Source organism: Taudactylus pleione, unplaced genomic scaffold (assembly GCF_031769625.1).
Source record: "Taudactylus pleione unplaced genomic scaffold, aTauple2 ptg000451l, whole genome shotgun sequence".
In the NCBI taxonomy this organism is placed as follows: Eukaryota; Metazoa; Chordata; class Amphibia; order Anura; family Myobatrachidae; genus Taudactylus; species Taudactylus pleione.
The window spans coordinates 22,412-44,088 of record NW_028284853.1 but is presented as its reverse complement, the minus strand read 5'-3'; the positions used below and the strand labels follow the sequence as shown (position 1 = coordinate 44,088).

Below are 21,677 nucleotides of genomic sequence, written 5' to 3'. Positions count from 1 at the left end.
CCTGAGACCAGGGCACACATAATAAATGTAGGGCTTTTTTTGAACTCATGTTTTATATACTGTAATACAACAAACTCTACCCCACTATGCTACTAATGGATGGCAGTCAATAGATAGAAAGTTTGAGTGTGTCTTGGTCAGTGTTTTTCAACCACTGTGCCGTGGCACACTAGTGTACCGCAGCGGTCAGCTCATCGCACTTGTACTGTAGTGTGTTTTATTCCTGAGGCCAATGTAGTGTGTTTTATTCCTGAGGCCAATGTAGTGTGTATTATTCCTGTGGAGACCAGTGTAGTGTGTTTTATTCCTGTGGAGGCCAATGTAGTGTGTTTTATTCCTGTGGAGGCCAATGTAGTGTGTTTTATTCCTGTGAGGCCAATGTAGTGTGTTTTATTCCTGTGGAGGCCAATGTAGTGTTTTATTCCTGAGGCCAATGTAGTGTGTTTTATTCCTGTGGAGCCCAATGTAGTATTTTATTCCTGAGGCCAATGTAGTGTGTTTTATTCCTGTGGAGGCCAATGTAGTGTGTTTTATTCCTGTGGAGGCCAATGTAGTGTGTTTTATTCCTGTGGAGGCCAATGTAGTGTTTTATTCCTGTGGAGGCCAGTGTAGTGTGTTTTATTCCTGTGGAGGCCAATGTAGTGTGTTTTATTCCTGAGGAGGCCAATGTAGTGTGTTTTATTCCTGAGGAGGCCAATGTAGTGTGTTTTATTCCTGAGGCCAATGTAGTGTGTTTTATTCCTGTGGACGCCAATGTAGTGTGTTTTATTCCTGTGGACGCCAATGTAGTGTATTTTATTCCTGTGGAGGCCAATGTAATGTATTTTATTCCTGTGGAGGCCAATTTAGTGTATTTTATTCCTGTGGAAGCCAATGTAGTGTATTTTATTCCTGAGGCCAATGCAGTGTGTTTTATTCCTGTGGAGGCCAATGTAGTGTGTTTTATTCCTGTGGAGGCCAATGTAGTGTGTTTTATTCCTGTGGAGGCCAATGTAGTGTGTTTTATTCCTGAGGAGGCCAATGTAGTGTGTTTTATTCCTGAGGAGGCCAATGTAGTGTGTTTTATTCCTGTGGACGCCAATGTAATGTATTTTATTCCTGTGGACGCCAATGTAATGTATTTTATTCCTGTGGAAGCCAATGTAGTGTATTTTATTCCTGAGGCCAATGCAGTGTGTTTTATTCCTGAGGAGGCCAATGTAGTGTGTATTATTCCCGTGGAGGCAAATGCAGTGTATTTTATTCCTGTGGAGGCCAATGTAGTGTGTTTTATTCCTGAGGAGACCAATGTAGTGAGTTTTATTCCTGTGGAGGCCAATATGTGGGTATATTTTCAAGTGGGAACCAATGTTTATGTTTTTTCATTGGTCACACACGCCGCATAGCCAGATAGTGTGCCTTGGCAATTTGAAAATCTTGTGTAGTGTGCCTCGACTTAAAAAGGTTGAAATTCACTGGTCTAGGTAGACACCAACTGGTAGACAGGCAAAAGGTCTACGTGATCAGAATGACGACATTGGAATGATCAACACAAAAATGGGCGGCACATTTTTTTTAGGTTTAGGCACTTACAGGAGAGTTAGACTGTAGAAGGGACAGTTTGGGTTAGGGACTTACCCCAACAGTTAAGGTTAGGCACTAAGAGGGATGGTTAGGCACTTACCAGAAAGTAAGGTTGTGCCAACAATTCCATTGTTAACCTTTTACACTTGTCAATCTTCATCCATGTGGGCATTTTGACCACATCGACCTATTGCCTGTCTACCAGTTGGTGTCTATCTGTTGTCTGCCTAAATAGTGTAGATCTTTTAATCCACACCCGCTTCTAATACTGTATGTCGTCCATGTTTCCCTGCAGGCTCTTCGGCTCACATCCTCCCAGAATGCTTTTCTCTCATCCTGGCCGTCATCGCGGGAATCCTTCTCTCATAGGACCTATATCATGGAGCAGCGGCGACAGAACAGCATTAAATGCCGACAGCTCCGTCCTTTATTCAAAATGTATATTTACAGTGCAAGAATATCCAATAATATGCATTCATTATTGATAATTTGTTAAGAACAGAAATTGTATATATAACAATGTATAGATGACTATGAATTGTGGCTAAAAATCGAATATACAAGTTGACCTTGTAAACGGATGATGTCAGCTACAGTACAGGAAAACGGATAAGTGCTTCACGTAATGACACTTTAGGCTTAGGCCTGTTAAATTGGATCGGTCTCATGGCAGGAAACGTGTATTTATTTATTAACAGGTTTAAGCACAACAACGTAAAATAAGTAACATGGCCGAACAGGGCAGCGCGCTCTCTCTCAACACTGCCAGCCCAGGTGAGCTGTTAGAAATCAGGAATATTTTTGAAAAAACAAAAACAAAACAGGATGTACAAAGTAATACACAACTGGAACGTATTAGACCAAATACTGAGGATTGCCATGGCTGCTTACTGACGATGGGAGAGGCAGCGACAGCGCAGCCAATGATCGTAGCCGGTAAGACACCTGCAGCCAAACTCCCCATAACGCGTCCTGTAAAATTCCTGCCGCACACCTGTGCCCATTCTAAATTTTTGTTTTGGTAAAACAAATGCCCGCAATAGATTCATTTCAGCACGGATTCTAGTTTACATTTGAACTGCAATACGGCAGGGAATACTTCTACTTGTGAAAAAACTTTAACACTTCACCAATAAAACAAGAATAAAACGACGGCTTGGCATTTTAATTTGCAACACTGATTGCGTGTTGCTATTTTTTAAAGTGTGGGTAGTGGGCCTGATTTTGAGATGCTGGTCATGGGGATGCGAGTCCGGGCCCCTGCAGCAGTCGTAAGTCCTATGCGACTATTTGCCCGTATTCTGAGTCGTTCTCATTGATCTGATGCCAGTGCTTTTTATTTAGCATTTAGAGAGCATCACCGATTATCCACACAACACAACGCACCGCTCGGCACTGTGATAGACATGTACGAGGTTTGCAAAAGTGAAAGCAGCATCTTGCGGTTTTGATTAGCGCCATAAAATATTTTGTATAAAAAACCCTCATTCCTTTGCCCTTTTTGATTCAGCTGCAGCTCAAGTTTTTACGCAGGAACCAGCAGACCCTTGAAATGCTGGTCCCATCCATGTCTCTCAGAAACAGTAATATAATATAGTGGCTGCACAGATCAGCTAAATAGTCCTTCACATGAATGTATGTGCAATTATCATGTGTCATAACAGTATGCAATTATATGACCCAAAGTCAGTGCTATTATCATGTAGCGTTAGGGACCACCGGTCTTGACACAGCCCGGTTGGCTTAAACATATCTTTGCAAATATATGCAACAAAGATCTCTGGATCACTATTATCATGTAGTATTCAAATCTTATTGCTGGTCTTTAGCAGTGTGCTGGGGGAACATTTTTCCTTTTCTAAAACGGTGGCAGGACATACTGGATTGTGTAGTTTAACAGCAGCTGGAGGGCCACCTATTGTCCACCTCTGCTTTCAAGAGAAGGCAAGATGGGAAGTTATCCCTGGCCAGTAAGAACTACATGAACCAGTCCAGAATTCGCCGCAGTGATCTACCTGCTGCCATGGAGGCAAAAAAAAAAAAGTTCAAAAGCCAAATCTTGTGAATTAAAGAGTATTTATTCACATTCCCTGTATTTGGTTCTTCTTACACATTTAACGTTTGACAAAACACCCAAAACGGGGCAAATTATATATATTTTTCTTTTGATTCAAAAATAATAAAAAATAGCAGCATTCTGTAAAATGAACAACCAAGGCAATTTCTTTTTTTAAAATACACTTTAAAAAATAAAGTCATGCATCCAACGGAAAAATAAATACTCTTTCTTCCAAAAATATACACATATCACATTACGTTTTCTTTCACATTGCTTAACGTGACTTACATATCATCCCCTCTTCTGAAAACAGCTGCAATGAGCAGAGCTAAACCATTTATGGTCCCTAAAAACTGACGGGTCTCATCCTGGGTGGTCATATCATTATCTTTCGATGTTTTGGGAGTCGGGGATCCTAGGTGGCAAGTATGATTGTATAGGCGAGTACACTGTGGTTGGGACTTGCGATAGGGAGTTAAGTCAATCGGAACGTCGCATTGAAAGAGTGATCACAAAGGTGTGTACCCAGCTCACTTAAGAAATTACATTATTATTGTACATAGGTTTAGTAAAAGTGAGACTATACTAACTTCTGACATCTACCAATGATACTGTATCATAAGCTGCAGTTTTTTAATGAAGACTGAGATGGCAATGGTCAAATATTGATAAGAGGGAATAAAAACCTAGGGGGAGATTCAGAGGTAGTCGCAGTAGCGACTGTAACAAAACGACTGCGTCTTCATGTTAATGTTGTAGCCGATAGGCATCCTATTAAGACTCCAACGTCAAGCTGCGCGCACAATGACCATCCACCGCACAATCGGATATTGCTCGCAGAATACCCTGGCTGTTTCGGTGGAACGCAGTCGATGACATGCCCCCACCTGTTAATACCTCCCTTCCTTGTTACTGTCCAGAAACTCCCATTGAAATGGCATGGATCTCCATGCCATTTCAATCTGCGTCCCTTGGCGGTAACCAGTGGGATTGCATGTGCAGAGGAAATATTAGCTTTCATTTGTCTCGCTAGTTGACGCAGATTTCTGATTGGTTGCTATATATTGCAAAACATCATTGCTCATTGGATGATGATAGTAAATAACACTGCGCAATGCGCAGAGTGTGTATATTTGTTATATACGTTACCCATGGGCATCATTGTAGATATTTGTGAGCACCTCTACGTGAAGGAAGGAAAATCCACCTCTATGGGAGGGAAGGAAAATCCGCTATGTAAATGCAGTGTGGAATTGCATTCCGGACCTAATTGAATCCACCTAATAGAATGTTATTTAGTAAATAAAAAAGTGATTACGTTTCAGCCATAGCAACAAAACAGGACAATATACAGTGACACGTTTCTGTCATTCTGTCAGTCAAGTTTTGTAAATCACATTATAAGAACATTCAGGGAGGTAGGCAGGTAAAGCAATATACACTGGATCCATGTCTGCATAAAATCAATAAAATAAATAGAAGTAAAAAAAACAATGTCAGAACACATTATAAATACACAAATAAGTAAAACACTTCACAATGAACAATCTTACACAGTACACATGCAAGGGGTTGATTTACTAGAGCTTCTAAAAAGGAAAAGTTCAGGCATTGTCCATAGCAACCAATCAGATCCCAGCTGTAATTTATCTAGTACAGGCTAGACAACAATAGCTAGAATCTAACTGGCTGCTGAGAGTCACACCATTTTCTTATTTTTATTAAGTTTTGGTAAATCTACCATCATAGGGGAGATGCATCAAAACTTCTAAAGAACACAAGTGGAGGTGTTGCCCATAGCAACCAATAAGCTTCTGTCATTTACCTAGTACATTCTATAAAATGATAGCTAGTAGCTGATTCGTTGTTATGGGAAACTTCTCCACTTGTCCTCTGTGGAAGGTTTGGTACACCTCCCCCATAGTGTAGGTTTAGTGACTACATCCCATATTAAGGTGGATAATGTCTGCCTGTCAGAAATGTTATTAGTGATGAGTCTATATAGTCTGTCTTTAAAAATAACAATAAAATTAGTGTGCCTATACTCTGGAGAACCGTTCTCAATGGCTAAACTGGGTGTCTGCAGTTTGATAGGGATTATTTAGAGGAACATTCTGCCCTGAAGCCATCTAGTGTATATGGGTGAAACGCGTGGGTGGGGATACAACAATTTACCCCAGGAAAATATAACTGGACATGAAAACCATAGAGAAAGACACATGGCTAAAACCGCCACTTGGGGGCAGACATCTTTTGGACTGAACCAATACTCACAAAAAAAGCAGCCAATCAATTTGCTAAGAACCGGTGACATCACCAAGATTGCAGGCAAATGGCTACGATAGGAAGCAGCAACACTAAGAATCTTCGATGGTCTGCAATCGCAAAATGGCTTCCTCCATGATTTGCAAGCTATTGGAGCATTTTAAAGTCTACCTTGCAGTGCAAATCACAGTATTAAGTGGAAATTAAAAGTGCAATTTCCATACTGTGATGTTATCATGTCCTTAGACCGGCATAGCAATAGATGCATTAAAATACGCTAGCAGCGGTAAATGGAGTTTTGCTGGTGAACTGCCTTGACACGGAAGATACTATCGAAGCAGTGCATTGTGGTCCTAGAGCAGTGACAGGTTGATCCGGGTACAATAACCTATTTCTAAGTTGCTAATGGTTACGTAAGTACTGCTTTGTACCCCATGGCGATTAAAGCTACTTTAAGGACTAACAGGGACAAAGCATACTATTCACACGCCCACTCCGCTAACCACTGCTGACACACAGCTTGTTCCTGCTTTGTGTCTGCTTTCTGTCCCGCTGGGCTCGCCAACTCCTGCTTCTCCTCCAGCTCTTTGCTCTCGGATGCCAACACCCTATTGATAATTTCAGTCATGGCTTCGCCCAGGTAGCGAACGGTATCTGTCGGCACCCAACTGGGGTCAGCGTTGGGCTGGAACGGATCGGGTGCTGTGACTTCAATGAGCTCGCGGTCGGTGGGGATGCGTAGGTAATAGGCGTGAAGCATCATCCTATACGGGTCTGTGTCCTTTTTAAAGCTGTAGGTGAAGTCACCCACGATGGAATGCTTCAGAGCACTGCAATGGACTCTCAGCTGGTGGGTCCGGCCTGCAATAATACAAAATATATTGTATTTTGGAATGGATAAATACCATGGCAATGTAAGTTGGTACAGTAACGAGGAAAGGTTCTGAAAAAATTGGGCAAAATCAATAAGTACATGTAACCATTAATATCATTAGGCTAAGAGCTTCAAATAACAGGCTAAACCTTTTTTAATATATAGCACAAAAGCAGCAATATATAAAAAGTAAAGAATTACATGCTAACATACCGAAAAATAAATGAGCATCGTAACAACAAATGACCAAAGATGTCGACTGTGAAAAACTCTGATTTCAGAAACACGATTGTTGTCGGGTTTCCACTGGAGCAGGTTGTGCACAGGGCCTGAGTCAGACCCGCTCGCAAGCGGGTCGATGTTGGCCCAGTGCGCATGCGCACGACGGAGGCTGCTCCGTCGTGCGCATGCGCGAGACCCGGATAGCGACAGGCAAACCGTCGCTCCGGGTCTCGCTACAAAGGGGGCGTGCTGTCGATGTTGAGTGACAGCACGCCCCCTTTGGTGGGCGGGCTGGGGGTGTGGCTGCCCAGACGGAGGCGTTCCCATGGGAACGCCTACCGTCTAGGGCCGGCCCCACTGACATCACAAGTGATGTCAGTGGGAGTGCTTTTGGCTCTGATAGAGCCGAAAACACTCCAGGGCTTGTGGCAACGCAAGGGGCTCGTCGCAAGCCCGATGGTCGCGATGGTCTTGACCATCGCGACCATCTTCCTGGCCGCTCGCTATAGCTGTGGGTGGTCACCCACAGCTATGCGAGCGACCAGGAGGCCACTCTAAAAAAAGAGAAGGACGGCCCTGATTCAGAGCGAGCGCTCTGTCAGAGCGTCCGGCTCTGAATCAGGGCCACTGTACGTTGCCATATTCGCGCATGAGCAAGTCGTAACTACATTTCTGCCACCTACCTGTTAAAGGCTGTAGCAGGACTTTGGTGACGGGATCTCCCTTGTATAATCCATGCTGCAGCACGATGAGGTCGGTCTGACAAGGCTTTGCATTCTCACATCCTAACAACAGAAGAGGCCGTTGGAGTAGATGGTCAAGACCATATGTTACAACCAGGTCAATGTCCGCTATCCAGGTTTTCAGGGTCAGAAACCCATACCATACAAACCCATATTGGACATCAGGACGCTGTAAGTGGAAATATGTACTGTTCATTCTAGCACCCTGCACCAGTCACAACCCGTGCAGTTCCTGTCTGGGGTGTCGCTTTCTGCTCTGGTGCTTCTATCACACTCAACTGATGCAACAAACTGCTAAGATACAGACCAGAGTGTGCTAGAAGGAGCAGAGCAGAGAGTGACGCCCCAGGCAGGAAAGAGGAACTCCACAAGTTGTGACAGGTGTAGGGTGCTAGAATGAACAATAAATATGTCAAAGGAAGTTACACTTCTACTATGAGTAGGTTTTTAGAGATAATCCTCATGCCTACTGCTTATGTAACATTCAGTCATGTGAAATAAAAACATTTATGACCCCCTTCACGTCCATAACCACTTAATGACATTTAGAAATATCTATCGGTGCCCCCATAAGAATCCCATCCCCCGAATGTGACTCAATGGCAGGTATTAGGTGCTGCGATGGTGCCATAATCATTATGTTGGCTTCCTGGTCTCACAATCTATAAATAATAAAGTTCAAACCAAACGCTGTTTGCACAAAGTGTTTGCATCGGAATGTTCCCACAATGTAACAGGGAATCAGCACAGGACATCAATAAGGATTTGCCCCCTACTGGGGTCATTGCAGGGGGACAGCGATTCCATTTACAGCATCACTATTAAATCCATGCTGACACAGATCCAGGGGAGACCGTCTGGAGCCTCTAATAACTCCTAAAGGTCTCTCATACTAAAACAAAACATATATTTAAATGTGATATTTATTTTATTTAGAACATATAAGGGATTCTTTCGGCCACATACAATAAAATAATATGTGGCCGAAAGAATCCCTTATATGTTCTAAAAAAAATAAATATCACACTTATTTCTATAGAGTATGACATTACAAAAAGGAGAGTTATGGTAGACTTACCTTTGTTAGCTCTCTTTCTTCGAAGTCCATAGGGTCCACAAGGAGACAATGGGGGTGTAGGTGGTGGATAGGACACCAACAGTTAAAGCTTTTGCTATCCCAGGATGCTCCGGTCCTTCCCCCCTATACCCCACCCACAGCCTGAGGCAATCAGTTTTGTCAACAAGCCCAAGGCAGGAACAAGATAGGAGAGAAGGAAGACAGGTACACATAAGAATCACACTCTCGCTCAATAGAGAAAGAAACCGGTGACCAAGAGAAGAAACCCATAGAAACCAGGTGCGTCACGGCGGGTGCCTTGTGGACCCTAAGGACTTCGAAGAAAGAGAGTCAACATAAGGTAAGATTTAGCATAACTATCCTTTTCTTCTTCAGGGTCCATAGGGCTCCACAGGAAGACATTGGAGATATCTCAAAGCATTTGTTCAAGGGCATGGACGTTCCCGAGCTGAGAGGAGAACCCGGTGCCCGAAGGAAGCATCCTGAGAGGCAAATGTATCAAAGGCACAGAACCTAAGAAAGGTGTGGACAGATGACCACGTGGCCGCCTTGCATAGTTGTTCGGCAGATGCGCCACGGCGGGCTGCCCACGAGGGACCCACAGAGCGAGTAGAATGAGCAGAGACAGTATCCGGCACAGGAAGGCCAGCCTGCGTGTAAGCCTGTGAAATAGTTATGCAAAGCCATCTTGTCAGAGTCTGTTTGTTAGCTGGCCAGCCCTTCTTTTGGAATCCGTATAGGACAAAGAATTAATCCGTTTTCCTGATGGAACTAGTACGGTACACGCAGATCCCCAGAGCACGGGACCACATCCAAGGAGGCCTCACCTGTCAAGAGGTCTGGTGATTGGAAGGCCGGAACTACAATTTCCTCATTAAGGTGGAAACGAGAAACCTCCTTGGGAAGGAAACCAGAGCGCGTTCGAAGAACAGCCTGTCGTGAAAAAAGATAAGAAATGGGGAGAGACAGGAGAGCACCCCGAAATCCGACACCCTATGGGCAGACGCGATAGACAGAAGAAAAGGAGTCTTTGCAGTGAGCCATGTGACGTCTACTGATTCCAGGGGTTCAAATGGAGGGGCCTGAAGAGCTTGGAGAACCACTGACAATTCCCACGGAGCCACTTGAGGGACAAAGGGGGGTTGATTACGGAAGAAACCCTGAAGGAAGGTGTGAACATCCTGTAGTGGAGCAATTCTGCGCTGGAACCAGATGGAGAGAGCAGAGATATGTACTTTCAGAGAGGCCAGGTGGAGTCTGATATCCAATCCAGCTTGAAGAAAGGCAAAGATTCTAGAAACCCGAAAAACCTGAGGGTCAAAGCTTCTGGTAGCACACCACTGGCAGTATGTATGCCACACCCGGTGATAGATTTAGGTGCAGGCCGGCTTACGTGCTCGGAGCATGGTCTGAACCACAGAGCGAGAAAACCCTTTGGACCTTAGAAGGGATGTCTCAAGAGCCACGCCGTCAAAGACAGATGGGCCAGGTCAGGATGTAGACAGGGACCCTGAGACAACAGGTCCGGTCGTTGAGGAAGTGGGTATGGAGCGTCTATGGTGAGGCTCTGATGAACGGAGTACCAATGGCGTCTGGGCCAAGCCGGAGCTACCAACAGGACAGAGCCCCAGTCTTGCTTGAATTTCCGAAGGACCCGGGGAAGAAGGGAGACTGGAGGGAAGAGGTACGCCAGATGGAAGGTCCACTTCACTGACAAGGCATCTACGAAGGCTGCTTCGGGATCCCTTTTCCTGGACCCGTATACCGGAAGTTTGTGGTTGTGTCGTGAGGCCATGAGGCCCATGTCCGGAAGGCCCCATTTGTCCACCAGAAGCTGAAAGACCTCTGGGTGTAGAGGCCACTCCCCGGCGTGCACATCATGACATATGAGGATATCCGCTTCCCAATTGAGAGTCCACGGGGTGAACAACGCGGAGATGGCTGGGAGATGACACTCGGCCCATGTGAGAATGCGTGACAATTCTGCCATTGCTGACCAACTTCAAGTGCCTTTCTGGTGATAGAGGTAGGCCACCGCTGTGGCATTGTTGGACTGTACTTGTACTGGTCTGCCGTGAAGAATGTCCTGAGCCAGAGTGAGGGCTGTGTAGATGGCTCGGAGTTCTAGGACGTTGATTGGTAAGATCCCCTTGGCGGGAGTCCAGTGTCCCTGGAAGGAGTGCTGGCCAGTCATTGCTTGCATCTGTGGTGAGGAGCATCAATTCCGGGATCCAAAAGGGGCGATCTTTGTTTAAGTGGTACGCCTAAACCACCAGGAAAGGCACATTCGAACTTCCAGAGAGAGGACCATCGTCTGGGATCTGATTAGATGGGGCAGCCCATTACACCTGGAGAGGATTAAGTGTTGTAGGGGCCTGGAGTGGAACTGAGCGAACTCCACCATGTCGAAGGTGGATACCATGGACCCCAAGGTCTGCACTGCTGAGTGAATTGACACTTGGCGACTGTGGAGTAACCTGCGCATTCGCTGCTGCAGTGCGGAGATATTGTCTGCTGTCAGAAAGATTCACTGAGCCTGAGAGTCCAGGAGGGCTCTCAGTTGTACCATCTGAGAGGGTGTTAGGGAAGATTTAAAAAGCCCAAAGGGCAGTGCCTGAAATTGGAAATGTTGCTGTAGAACAGCAAACTGGAGATACCACTGATGGAAGGGCGCTATACGTACATGTAGGTAATCGTCCTGAATGTCCAGAGACACCATAAAGTCCCCAGGTTCCATAGCTAGGACAACCGAATGGAAGGTTTCCATAAAAAACCTGGGCACCCTGATAAACTGAGGTTGAGAATAGGCCGATGAGACCCATTGGGCTTTTGAACCAAGAAAAGGGTGGAATATTAACTCTTCCCACGCTGTGGTGACGGGACTGGAATTATTACCCACGTGTGCAGCAAGGACTAATTGGCCGTTTGGAGGAGCAGGGCTTTGCTTGGGTCTGATGGGGGGCCTATGTAAAAGAACTGCTGAGGGAGTCGTCTCAGGAATGAGAAATGAGAGGGCGTACCCGTGACCACTTCTTGTACCCAGGCGGCTGTTGTGGTCTGACGCCAGAACTGGGCGAACTGAAGAAGTTGGCCTCCCACCCTGGGCAGGAAAGCGGTCTTAGAAGCTGCCGAGGTAGCCACAATCTTGTCCAACTCTGGGCCAAACAGGATCTCCCCAATGTAAGGCAGTGATTCCCAAGCATTCTTAGAATCCGTATTGGCCATGAACAAAGCCAAATGATACGGCGGGCTACCACCGGAGTAACAGATGCTTTCGAGCTAGGAAACCGGTATCCAAAGCCGGTTTTCCTAAATAGGAGACTGCATCCCTGATACGCGACAGCTGTAGGACAGCTGTTCCCGAGAAGCATCAGATGGAAAAGTGTTCTCTAGAGCATCTGCCCAGCTCTCAATGAGTAATAGCTCCTGTAAGAGAATACAGATTTGAGGCAAGCTTCAATCTTAATATCCGTCATGTCCTTTAGGGAATATGCAGTAGGGATAGGTAAAGTAGAGCTTTTAACTAGACATGTCACATGGGAATCTACTGCTGGGGAGCTTCCCATTTAGCTCAATCAGCTGCTGGAATAGGGTAAAAAGTAACCAGGCGTTTTGGGGGCTGAAACTTTTTACTTGGCGAATTCCATGCTTCGCTCATGAGTTCAGAAAGTTGATCAGAGTGAGGAAATTCTGCTAAAACCACTTTCTGGGCAAAATTTACTAAGCAGCGGGTTCTAAATCCGGCGATTTGATGGCGGTTTTGCTATCCGCAGATTTACTAAGGCCGAAAACGCTTCAAAGCCGCCGCCAAAACACATTTTAGAATAGAACACGGCTAGGGCTAAAATTATTAGGCAGTGGTTTTGGTGTCATTTAGAAACCGTCATCAAGCCGCCACTGAACCACCCGGGTTTAGAACCCGCCGTCAATCCGCCACCATGCTGCCAGGGTTTAGAACCCACCGCTTAGTAAATTTTGCCCTCTGTCTCTTAAAAAGTGGCTCCTTTGCTTTAGGAGCGGGCTCAGCCTCTTCTATTTGAAGAATTGATTTGACAGTCCTCACTAGTGCAGGTATATTCAATTTAGACTGAAGCTCCTCCTCCCCCGAGGGGGACTCAGTGAGAGAGAGATCTGCATCTTCTGCCTCCCCAGATGGCATCTCAGAATCTGAGAGCTGTGTAGACTGTGAGGACAGCACAGCACGCTTAGTAGTTTTACTGGGTAAGAGTTTCTCACTCTGCAACAGTTGTTGAAAGGCTGTAGAAGTAGCCGCTAGACTCTGCACTGAGGTATGTCTGCCCATGGAAGAGGCATAGGAGGTACTGGTATCGTTTGTACCTGTTGTGGCAACCCCATAGGGGGAACTACTGCAGGGACTGCTAGGCGGTCCACAATTGTAGTCAACACCTGTGAAAAGGAAGCCCAGAGGGGTTCCTGAGCAGGGGCTGGTGGGGCTGATTGGCCTGGTGTAGTGCATAGATCATCTTGAATTAAATCCTCCTAGGTTAAGCCTGCTGAACAGGACCTGCAAGAGAGCAGTATAGGAGCAGCAGCAGCTTGCCTGCTACCCTTGCCTTTGCTAGACATAGCTGCAGGATAGTACAGCACACAATATGGCACTGAGCAGCGTGCAACAACACAGTATGTGACAGCCTTCACTAATACAAGTAGATTTGAAGTACAGTGAAGCCCCTATACACCAGTATACCAGGGTTATCGTGAAAGAAAATGGAAAGGCATAAGCTGACAGTAAAGTGAGAAAAACACAGACAGCAGTGCTAGCATAAGTCACATACAATGCAGAAAATAAATATAACTGCAATGGGTGCTAAATTCAACTACACAGACCGCAGTGGATGGTAGGAAATAGCGCTACATATCCTGGCTCCTAGGAGAGGTATGTGAGGAGACTGGATCCAGCGTGTGGCTATTGAAGAAAATGGCCGCCGCAGGTCTCTGCGGGGGCGGGTGGTGAAGGAGGAGCAGCTCAGGGCGGCAAGACCACAGGGCAATGGTGCTCTGAGCTGGGGGAGGGGCCGCAGGGAGAGAGCTGACCTCCCCTAAGCTGACATTAACCACCGGTTCCCTGGCCTCTCACGCCAGTAACGATAGCCCTGGTGGTCTATTGGAGTCCCAGATGGACTGGTGTCCACATCAGCACCTCCGGTCTGTCTCCCGACACCGGAGGTAAGACTGCACAATGACGCAGATTCCCGAGACCGGGAACCCGCCTTACCTGTCCCCTGAAGTCCCGGCTGCAGTCTGAGGTCCTCCCGTGGAGCCCGCTAGCAAGGCCCCCCGATGCCCAGCGGAAAGTACCAAGCCTATGGTTGGAGTTGTGGCGCCGCGGAGGGGTGATGGAGGAGCAGCACAGACTTCCAGAGGATTGCCTAGTGCTGCTTGCTCTGTCTTGAAGTAAAAAGAAATAAAATAAAAGATAAAATAAAGCTTGGGCTGCTTAAAGCAGCCCCACTGTTCTAACGGTGATCCAGAACCTGCCGGACACCAAGACAAACTGATTGCCTCAGGCTGCGGGCGGGATATAGGGGGGAAGGACCGGAGCATTCTGGGATAGCAAAGGCTTTAACTGTTGGTGTCTGGTCCTCTTATCCACCACCTACACCCCATTGTCTCCCTGTGGAGCCCTATGGACCCTGAAGAAGAAATAATTACCAGAAGCAAATATCTTGTTCTATGCTACAGGTTACTGTGCATAGATTAGGCACAACGCATTGTTCAGGACTCACCTTCTGTCCCTTCCACACACATCATGTGAGTGAGTCCGTCTTGGGTGTTCTTTCCTATAGCCAGTGTGATGGTCATGCAGTTTTCTGTAACGGTTCCCCTGACCTGTGGGGACAGTCACAGCCTGAGGCACATTTTACAGACTGACAGCACTATACTCTCCCAGAGAGCATCACATCCCTAAATGCTATGACCTTGAAAAAGGGACCATCTGGGACAAATCTGGAGGAATGCTGCCTCCTCGATAAAGTGAGAAACCTCAGGAAACCATCAGTTACAGGGAGGTCCTAAACTCTGGCCAAATACCTACTGTATGCATCAGAGCTCCCATGTCCTCCAACTAGCAGAACACTGTGGATTTGCGGTGCAAAGTTTTTCAAAAAGTTGAAAACCCCCTTTAAAAACTGCCCTTTTCAATACATATGCATCTTCATACAAAAAACATGAGCACCAAGCAGGATCCTGACAGCTCAAATGCATTACATACTCTAGTGCAGGCCTGGCCAACCTGTGGCTCTCCAGCTGTTGTGAAACTACAAGTTCCAGCATGCCCTGCAACAGTCTTAGCATACCTTAATAGCAAAACTGTAGCAAGGCATGGTGGGACTTGTAGTTTCACAACAGCTGGAGAGCCACAGGTTGGCCAGGCCTGCTCTAGTGTCTAGCAGCCGATGGGTTCTCCTGCTTATAACTGGAGGTATGAAAGTAGCTTTACTATGTGCTTACAGAGGACTAGTCAGTTAAGCGCAATAGAGTCAGCTATTCCGTGATTTAGCCTGTGTGCATCCCATCAGTCTGGTAGCTGATCCCATCATAGGTGCATCCTACCAGTGACAAGACGAGGGTACTGCCTGACTAGTAATCACAAGGGCCAGACTGGCCTTCACCAGGGCCAGACTAACATTACTTAGGCTCCCTGCAAATTGTTAGATTGTATTCTCACAGGATTATCAATTCTGCCCTTAATATCTTAAAATTGCTGCCCCCAAAATGGTAAATGATTTTCAGGTCAGACTTGCATTCAGTTAACCACTCACAGTGCCCAAACCACAAACAAATACCAAACCATAAAGTTTAATTTGCAGAACATGAACACAAATAGCTATAAAAAGGACATTTAAAAAATAAAGCCTACAGACAGTGAAGGTGGCCACTGTGTGAGCAAAACACAAATTTTAACCTATCAACTCACTAGGAAATATAGACATTACTGAGGCATGAGCCACAATGTACCACATGCCTCAAAGATATCACCAGTTCCTAGAAAATTGACAGGCTGTGTTATCATGAATATTGATGCAACTCACAATGGCTGCCTTGCGTCTATGGAGCCAGTAGCGGTATTGTACCGCCCTCTGCTTTCTTGGTGGTATATTTACTATTGTGCGGGTTTACAGAAGCGGAGATGTTGCCTATAGCAACCACTCAGATTCTAACTATTATCTTCTTGAAGGTGCTAGATAAAACATGGATTTTGGTACTTACCGGTAAATCCATATCTCCAATTCCACAGGAGACACAAGAGCTCAAGACATTGGGGTATAGACGCTGGTAGAGTAGAGCCTGGCACTAAATAATTTAGAAGTGTGACTGGCTCCTCCCCATCTATGCCCCACCGTCTATGCTCCAGTGTCCCCTAGTGGATGAAGGAGAAATAAGTAGAATCTGATTGGTTGCTATGAACAACACCTCCACTTCTATAATTCTGCACTTTAGAAAATATACCCCTGGTGTCGGTGCAATTTTACTACAATGTTAACTTCTACAAAAGATCCATAAGAGAATAATATTCTCTTTATATTAATAGCTTCATAGTTACCAGTGCCAAGTAGACCTTGGTGACCGTGCGTTCTTTAAAGCACTTGTAAGCCCGTCCTGCTGCTTCCTTGTTGAGGGCGACACAAAGTGCCCCACTGGTTGAGAAGTCAAGTTGATGGCAGAACCTGAGAGGTGTAAAAACGGCACAATATAGGCACAGCATGGTTGAGCAATAAGACGCTTCCTCCAAACTTGCAGAAAACAGCTGTCTCCCAAATGTGTATTTTTAAAGAGGATTAATAGGATTTTTTTATGCAATACACCCTCAGTTTCTACAGATTATGTGATACAAAATTAACCAACCCACTAAGTTTGTGTATGTTTATTGTTCTGATTCGTCTAGTGTAAGCGTCCCAACGAATCCTGCCAAATTGGGCAAATTTGATCAGGGCCATTGCTAAACAGGCATACACTCCTGTTTTACTGGTGAGAAAGATGAAAGACACATGAAAATCGGGGTCATCACTAGAGATGAGTGGTTCGGTTTTGGGCTTGGATCTTCCCGCCAAGTTCCGATCTTAAAATGAGGCAAAACGTCATCTTTCACGGACTGTGCCTAGATGCACGTGAACGATGATGTTTTGCCTATTTCTGAGATCCGAACTTGACAGTCATTACTTCAGCCATACCAAAATAAAATGGAATGTGACAAGGAATGACCAAAGAAGGATAGAGGACAAGAATCAGCCCTGGCATTCTTTGTGTGCGCGCACTGAAAAAAAGGGAGTGGCCGCAGTCTCGCCATGCCGGCTGAGCAGAGCACCGGAAGACAGGGCTGCTTGGCCAGGCCTTCATTCGGCCGGACCGGCCCATCAGCCCTTCTGGCATTTGCCAGAAGTGCCAGAAGGCCAGTCTGGTCGTGAGTATGACAATATACAGCATGCGTGATGGTAATGCGGACATTGCGCTTATTCTTGTCCACCTGAATCCGTAGTAGGTGTCCGGATCAGCCAGCTCGGGAAACCGGTGCTTCAGCTGGCTCTGTACCGTCAGCTTCTCATACCACATCTTGCTATCAATACGGATGTCCCAGTGCTTGTTAACCACAATGAAGTCTGGGCTCTGATACAGAATGGACAGGTTCTCGATGCTACCCGGCTCCATTGGCAAATAGATACTGACTGAAATAGAGAAATCATTAATATGGACAATTAGAATATAAATATAAAACATATACAGTGGTACAGTTACTTAAACATAGTGTAGGGACTAAATGTATGTGCTCGAAGAACATTATTAAGAATGCAGTGTACTGTATAACTTCAGTAAGAACCAGTGCTTTATGGTTATTAATGTACAGTGAGATTGGATCGTGCCGCATGCTGACCAACTGGCCGACTTCAGTGGCACTTGGAGATGACATCCTATCCAAGTGTCCACTACAGTGCAACGACAAAAGAGCCGGGTCACTGCAGATCCGACTCCGTTGTGGCCGGCTTCAATGGCGCTTGGAGATTACATCATCTCCAAGCGTCCACTGCAGTGCAACGCCGGAAGAGCCCGGTCATTGGAGACCCAGCTCCAGTGTAGCTGGCTTCAGTCGCGCTTAGAGATGACATCATCTCCAAGCGTCCACTGCAACGCTAGAAGAGTCGGGTCTCTGCAGACCCGGCACCAGTGTGGCCGGCTTCAGCGACGCTTGGAGATTACATCATCTCTAAGTGTCCACTGCAACGCCGGAAGGGTCGGGTCACTGCAGACCCGGATCCAGTGTGAATGGTGCCAACCCGGGCATAGCGATGTAAAAGGGTGTCAGTCCTGGGTCTGATCCGGGTTGGAGATGTATTCCAAAGCCCAGGTCAGACTCGGGACTTTGGTGTAAAAGGGGTATTTGTTACTGAGTGTTACAGTCTACAGCCATGGCCAAAAGTTTTGAGAATGACACAAGTATTGGTTTTCACAAAGTCTGCTGCATCAGTTTTTATGATGGCAATTTGCATATACTCCAGAATGTCATGAAGATTGATCAGATGAATTGCAATTAATTACTATATCCCTCTTTGCCTGACAATGAACTTAGGGCCTGATTCAGACCCGGTCGCAAGCGATGAGCGCTCGCAACCGGGTCGATGTTTGCCCACTGGGCATGCGCACCACGGAGCCGGCTTCGTCGTGCGCATGAGCGAGACCCGGCTAGCGACGGGTGCTCCGTCGCTCCGGGTCTCGCACCAAAGGGGGCGAGCTGTCGATGGTGATTGACAGCTCGCCCCGTTTGGTAGGTGGGCAGGGGGGGTGGCTGGCCAAACGGAGGTGTTCCCGAAGGAGGAACGCCTGCCGTTGGGGGCGGCCCCACTGACATCACCAGTGATGTCAGTGGGAGAGCTTCCAGCTCTATTAGAGCCAGAAGTTCTCTGGGGCTTACGGCCACGAGACCCTACCACAAGGGTCTCGTCGCAAGCCCGATGGTCGTGGTCACCCACAGCTATGCGAGCGGTCAGGAGGCCTAACAAAAAAAAAACAAAAACGCCCTGATTCAGAGCATCCATCTCTGAATCAGGCCCTGAATCCCAAAAACAACATTTCTACTGATTTTAAGCCCTGATTCTCTTGTTAACACAGGTGAGAGTGTTGACAAGGACAAGCCTGGAGATCTATTGCTGCTAGTAAGACTGCACCTAAATCAACCATTTATTGGAACATCAAGAACTTCAAGGAGAGAGCTTCAATAGCTGTGAAGAAGGCTTCAGGGCGCCCAAGAACGTCCAGCAAGCGCCAGGACTGTCTCCTAAAGTTGATTCAGCTGCAGGATCGGGGCACCACCAGTGCAGAGCTTGTTCAGGGATGGCAGCAGGCAGGTGTGAGTACATCTTCATGCACAGTGAGGCAAAGACTTTTGGAGGATGGCCTGGTGTCAAGAAGGGCAGCAAAGAAGCCACTTCTCTCCAGGAAAAACATCAGGGACAGACTGATATTCTGCAAAAGGTACAGGGATTGGATTGCTGAGGACTGGGGTAAAGCTATTTTCTTTGATGAATCCCCTTTCAGATTGTTTGGGGCATCTGGAAAAACGCTTGTCCGGAGAAGGCAAGCTGAGCGCTACCATCAGTCCTGTGTCATGCCAACAGTAAAGCATCCTGAGACCATTCATGTGTGGGGTTGCTTCTCAGCCAAGCGAGTGGGCTCACTCACAATTTTGCCTAAGAACACAGCCATGAATAAAGAATGGTACCAAAACATCCTCCAAGAGCAACTTTTCCAAACCATCCAAGAACAGTTTGGTGACGAACAATGCCTTTTCCAGCATGATGGAGCACCTTGCCATAAGGCAAAAGTGATAAGTAGCTCGGGGAACAAAACATCGACATTTTGGGTCCATGGCCAGAAAACTCCCCAGACCTTAATCCCATTGAGAACAATCCTGAAGAGGCGGGTGGACAAACAAAAACCAACAAATTCAGACAACCTCCAAGCATTGATTACGCAAGAATGGGCGGCCATCAGTCAGTATGTGGTCCCGAAGTTGATTGACAGCATGCCAGGGCGAATTGCGGAGGTCTTGAAAAAGAAGGGTCAACACCGCAAATATTGACTCTTTGCATAAACTTAATGTACACATTGGTGTGTACGATGTGTACCCACCGATGCAACTAACCATCTGAGGACCGTCATATCGGGCGGTTTAAACACACGGGGCGATCGGGACCATCCGATATGCCACCCGCCCCCCCCCCCTCCCCCCCCAAATAACACTGCATTGGATTGTCCGTCAAATCGACTGATCTTTTGAACATGCAGAAAAATCAGACGAAGCAACGGACGCACAATGCACAATATTGTGCATACTCGTGGAACGATATTGGTGATTATTTGTTCCAATCTGTCGGATCGTTGGCAATATTGTTCCGTGTATAGGGGCCTTTACAGTGGATAGTACAGGAGTTTGCAGTTACCCGTGCACACAGAGTAAGATACTGAGAGTAAGGGGTATATTTACTAAAGTGAGTTTTTAGAAGTGGAGATGTTGACCATAGCAACCAATCAGATTTTACATAACATTTAACTAGCACCTTCTAGGAGATAATCGCTAGAATCTGATTGGTTGCTATTAGTAAGTGCCAGTACACAGGGGTGCCGGCAAAGGCAAGTGCATACATACTTGCTGATGCCGACAGCGACAGAGGGGGCCATGACGATATCGCCCGTCAGACCTGCATGCATGTCCGATGGGCGATGTCGGTGACGACGTGCGGGAGCGCGCATCGTCAGCAACATAGCAGGTACACGATGTGCCCGATATGTCGTCCGATCCGCAGGGGCTGATTCTGAGTCAGACTGATCTCTTTGTACGGATGCAAATAGCGGGAGTTAGCATTTACGCAATTTTGCTCATCTCTGTCCTATTCTAAGTCAGACAGAAGTTGGCCGGATCTGTCTATCCATGGAATGGCCGTTTTGGTGCGGAGACAATGTGATCACACGGAACTGTTGCCTTTGTGCGTGTGCAGCTAGAACTCCGCGCTATCCCGAGGCGTGCGTTCACGGTAAGGGAGCCTGTTTCATGCGAATCTCCCGCACCCAGCATGGGGCTGGTGCACGTGCCGATACGAATGATGGCGGTTGCGGCTGTGGACGAAAAAGCACTGAGCGGCGCGGCTTGGGAGTCTCAAGGTTCCCAGCTTTAAAACTACGATAACTGCCATTAGCGTTAAGTAGTAAATGAGGCCTCCGCAGCATCACGCAAACATGGCCACTCTGCGTCTGACTGAGAATCAGCCCCACTGACTAAAAGCACAGGGAGCAAGAGAAGTCATGCTGTGCAATTACCCATACCATGCACAGATTGACAGATTGATAAGTAGCAGTGTGAGCACATCATATAACTATCTATAGCGATGGATACACACTACACACACATATATATATATATATATATATATATATATATATATATACTTACCATATCATCCCTTTAAACGGGGACACTCATGGATTACACAGGTTCTGTGGCTCATTAAAACCAGATGAAATCCAGGCTTGAAGTCAGCCAGCAACAGAACCTGTGTAATTCATGAGTGTCTCGGTTTGAAGGGATGGTAAGTATATATATATATATATATATATATATTATCGGTGGAGCGTGACATGGAACCAGCAGTCACTGTGCTGGGTAAATGGGTGCACGCAGTGATGGGTGACCATGATACACGCATATACAGACACAATGATGATACATACTGTCCGCTCTCTCACTCAGCACAGTCCCGGCTCTAGTCTGACTGCTGCCATCCGCAGTACCGCCGACCAATCACAGCGCGGCCTACCCGGGAGCAGCCAATCGAAGGAGCTCGACTCGGGACAGGAATTGCCAGG

The 21,677-nt window shown here is 46.5% G+C and overlaps 2 protein-coding genes across 2 annotated transcripts in view; one reads left to right on the top strand and one right to left on the bottom strand.

Annotated features, from left to right (window-relative positions):
- LOC148505495 (uncharacterized) overlaps positions 1 to 2,715 on the top strand; it is a 69,606-nt gene extending 66,891 nt beyond the window's left edge. Inside the window, exon 41 of the mRNA XM_088448114.1 lies at positions 1,859 to 2,715. Within this exon, the coding sequence (XP_088304240.1) occupies positions 1,859 to 1,932 (74 nt within the window). The 3' untranslated portion in view covers positions 1,933 to 2,715. The remainder of the gene's footprint in view (positions 1 to 1,858) is intronic.
- Positions 2,716 to 3,628: 913 nt separating this feature from the next.
- Positions 3,629 to 21,606, bottom strand: RPUSD1 (RNA pseudouridine synthase domain containing 1). The gene is made up of 6 exons (XM_088448116.1): positions 21,543 to 21,606; positions 17,290 to 17,488; positions 16,369 to 16,492; positions 14,552 to 14,654; positions 7,667 to 7,768; positions 3,629 to 6,748 (listed from the first exon to the last, which is right to left on the bottom strand). Exons 2-6 carry the CDS (start codon positions 17,469 to 17,471, stop codon positions 6,366 to 6,368), a joined length of 894 nt encoding a protein of 297 aa, XP_088304242.1. The 5' UTR covers positions 17,472 to 17,488; positions 21,543 to 21,606; the 3' UTR covers positions 3,629 to 6,365.
- Between the last annotated feature and the right edge of the window lie 71 nt (positions 21,607 to 21,677).

Bases quoted from the DNA above. Each gene is read 5' to 3' on its own strand.
- RPUSD1 (XM_088448116.1), bottom strand. From the start codon at position 17,471: ATGGAGCCGGGTAGCATCGAGAACCTGTCCATTCTGTATCAGAGCCCA. The intron at 16,493-17,289 runs GTGGACAAGAAT...TACACCTCTCAG, and splicing joins GACACCTACTACGGATTCAG to GTTCTGCCATCAACTTGACT. The intron at 6,749-7,666 runs GTAGGTGGCAGA...GTATTATTGCAG, and splicing joins CCTGCTACAGCCTTTAACAG to GCCGGACCCACCAGCTGAGA.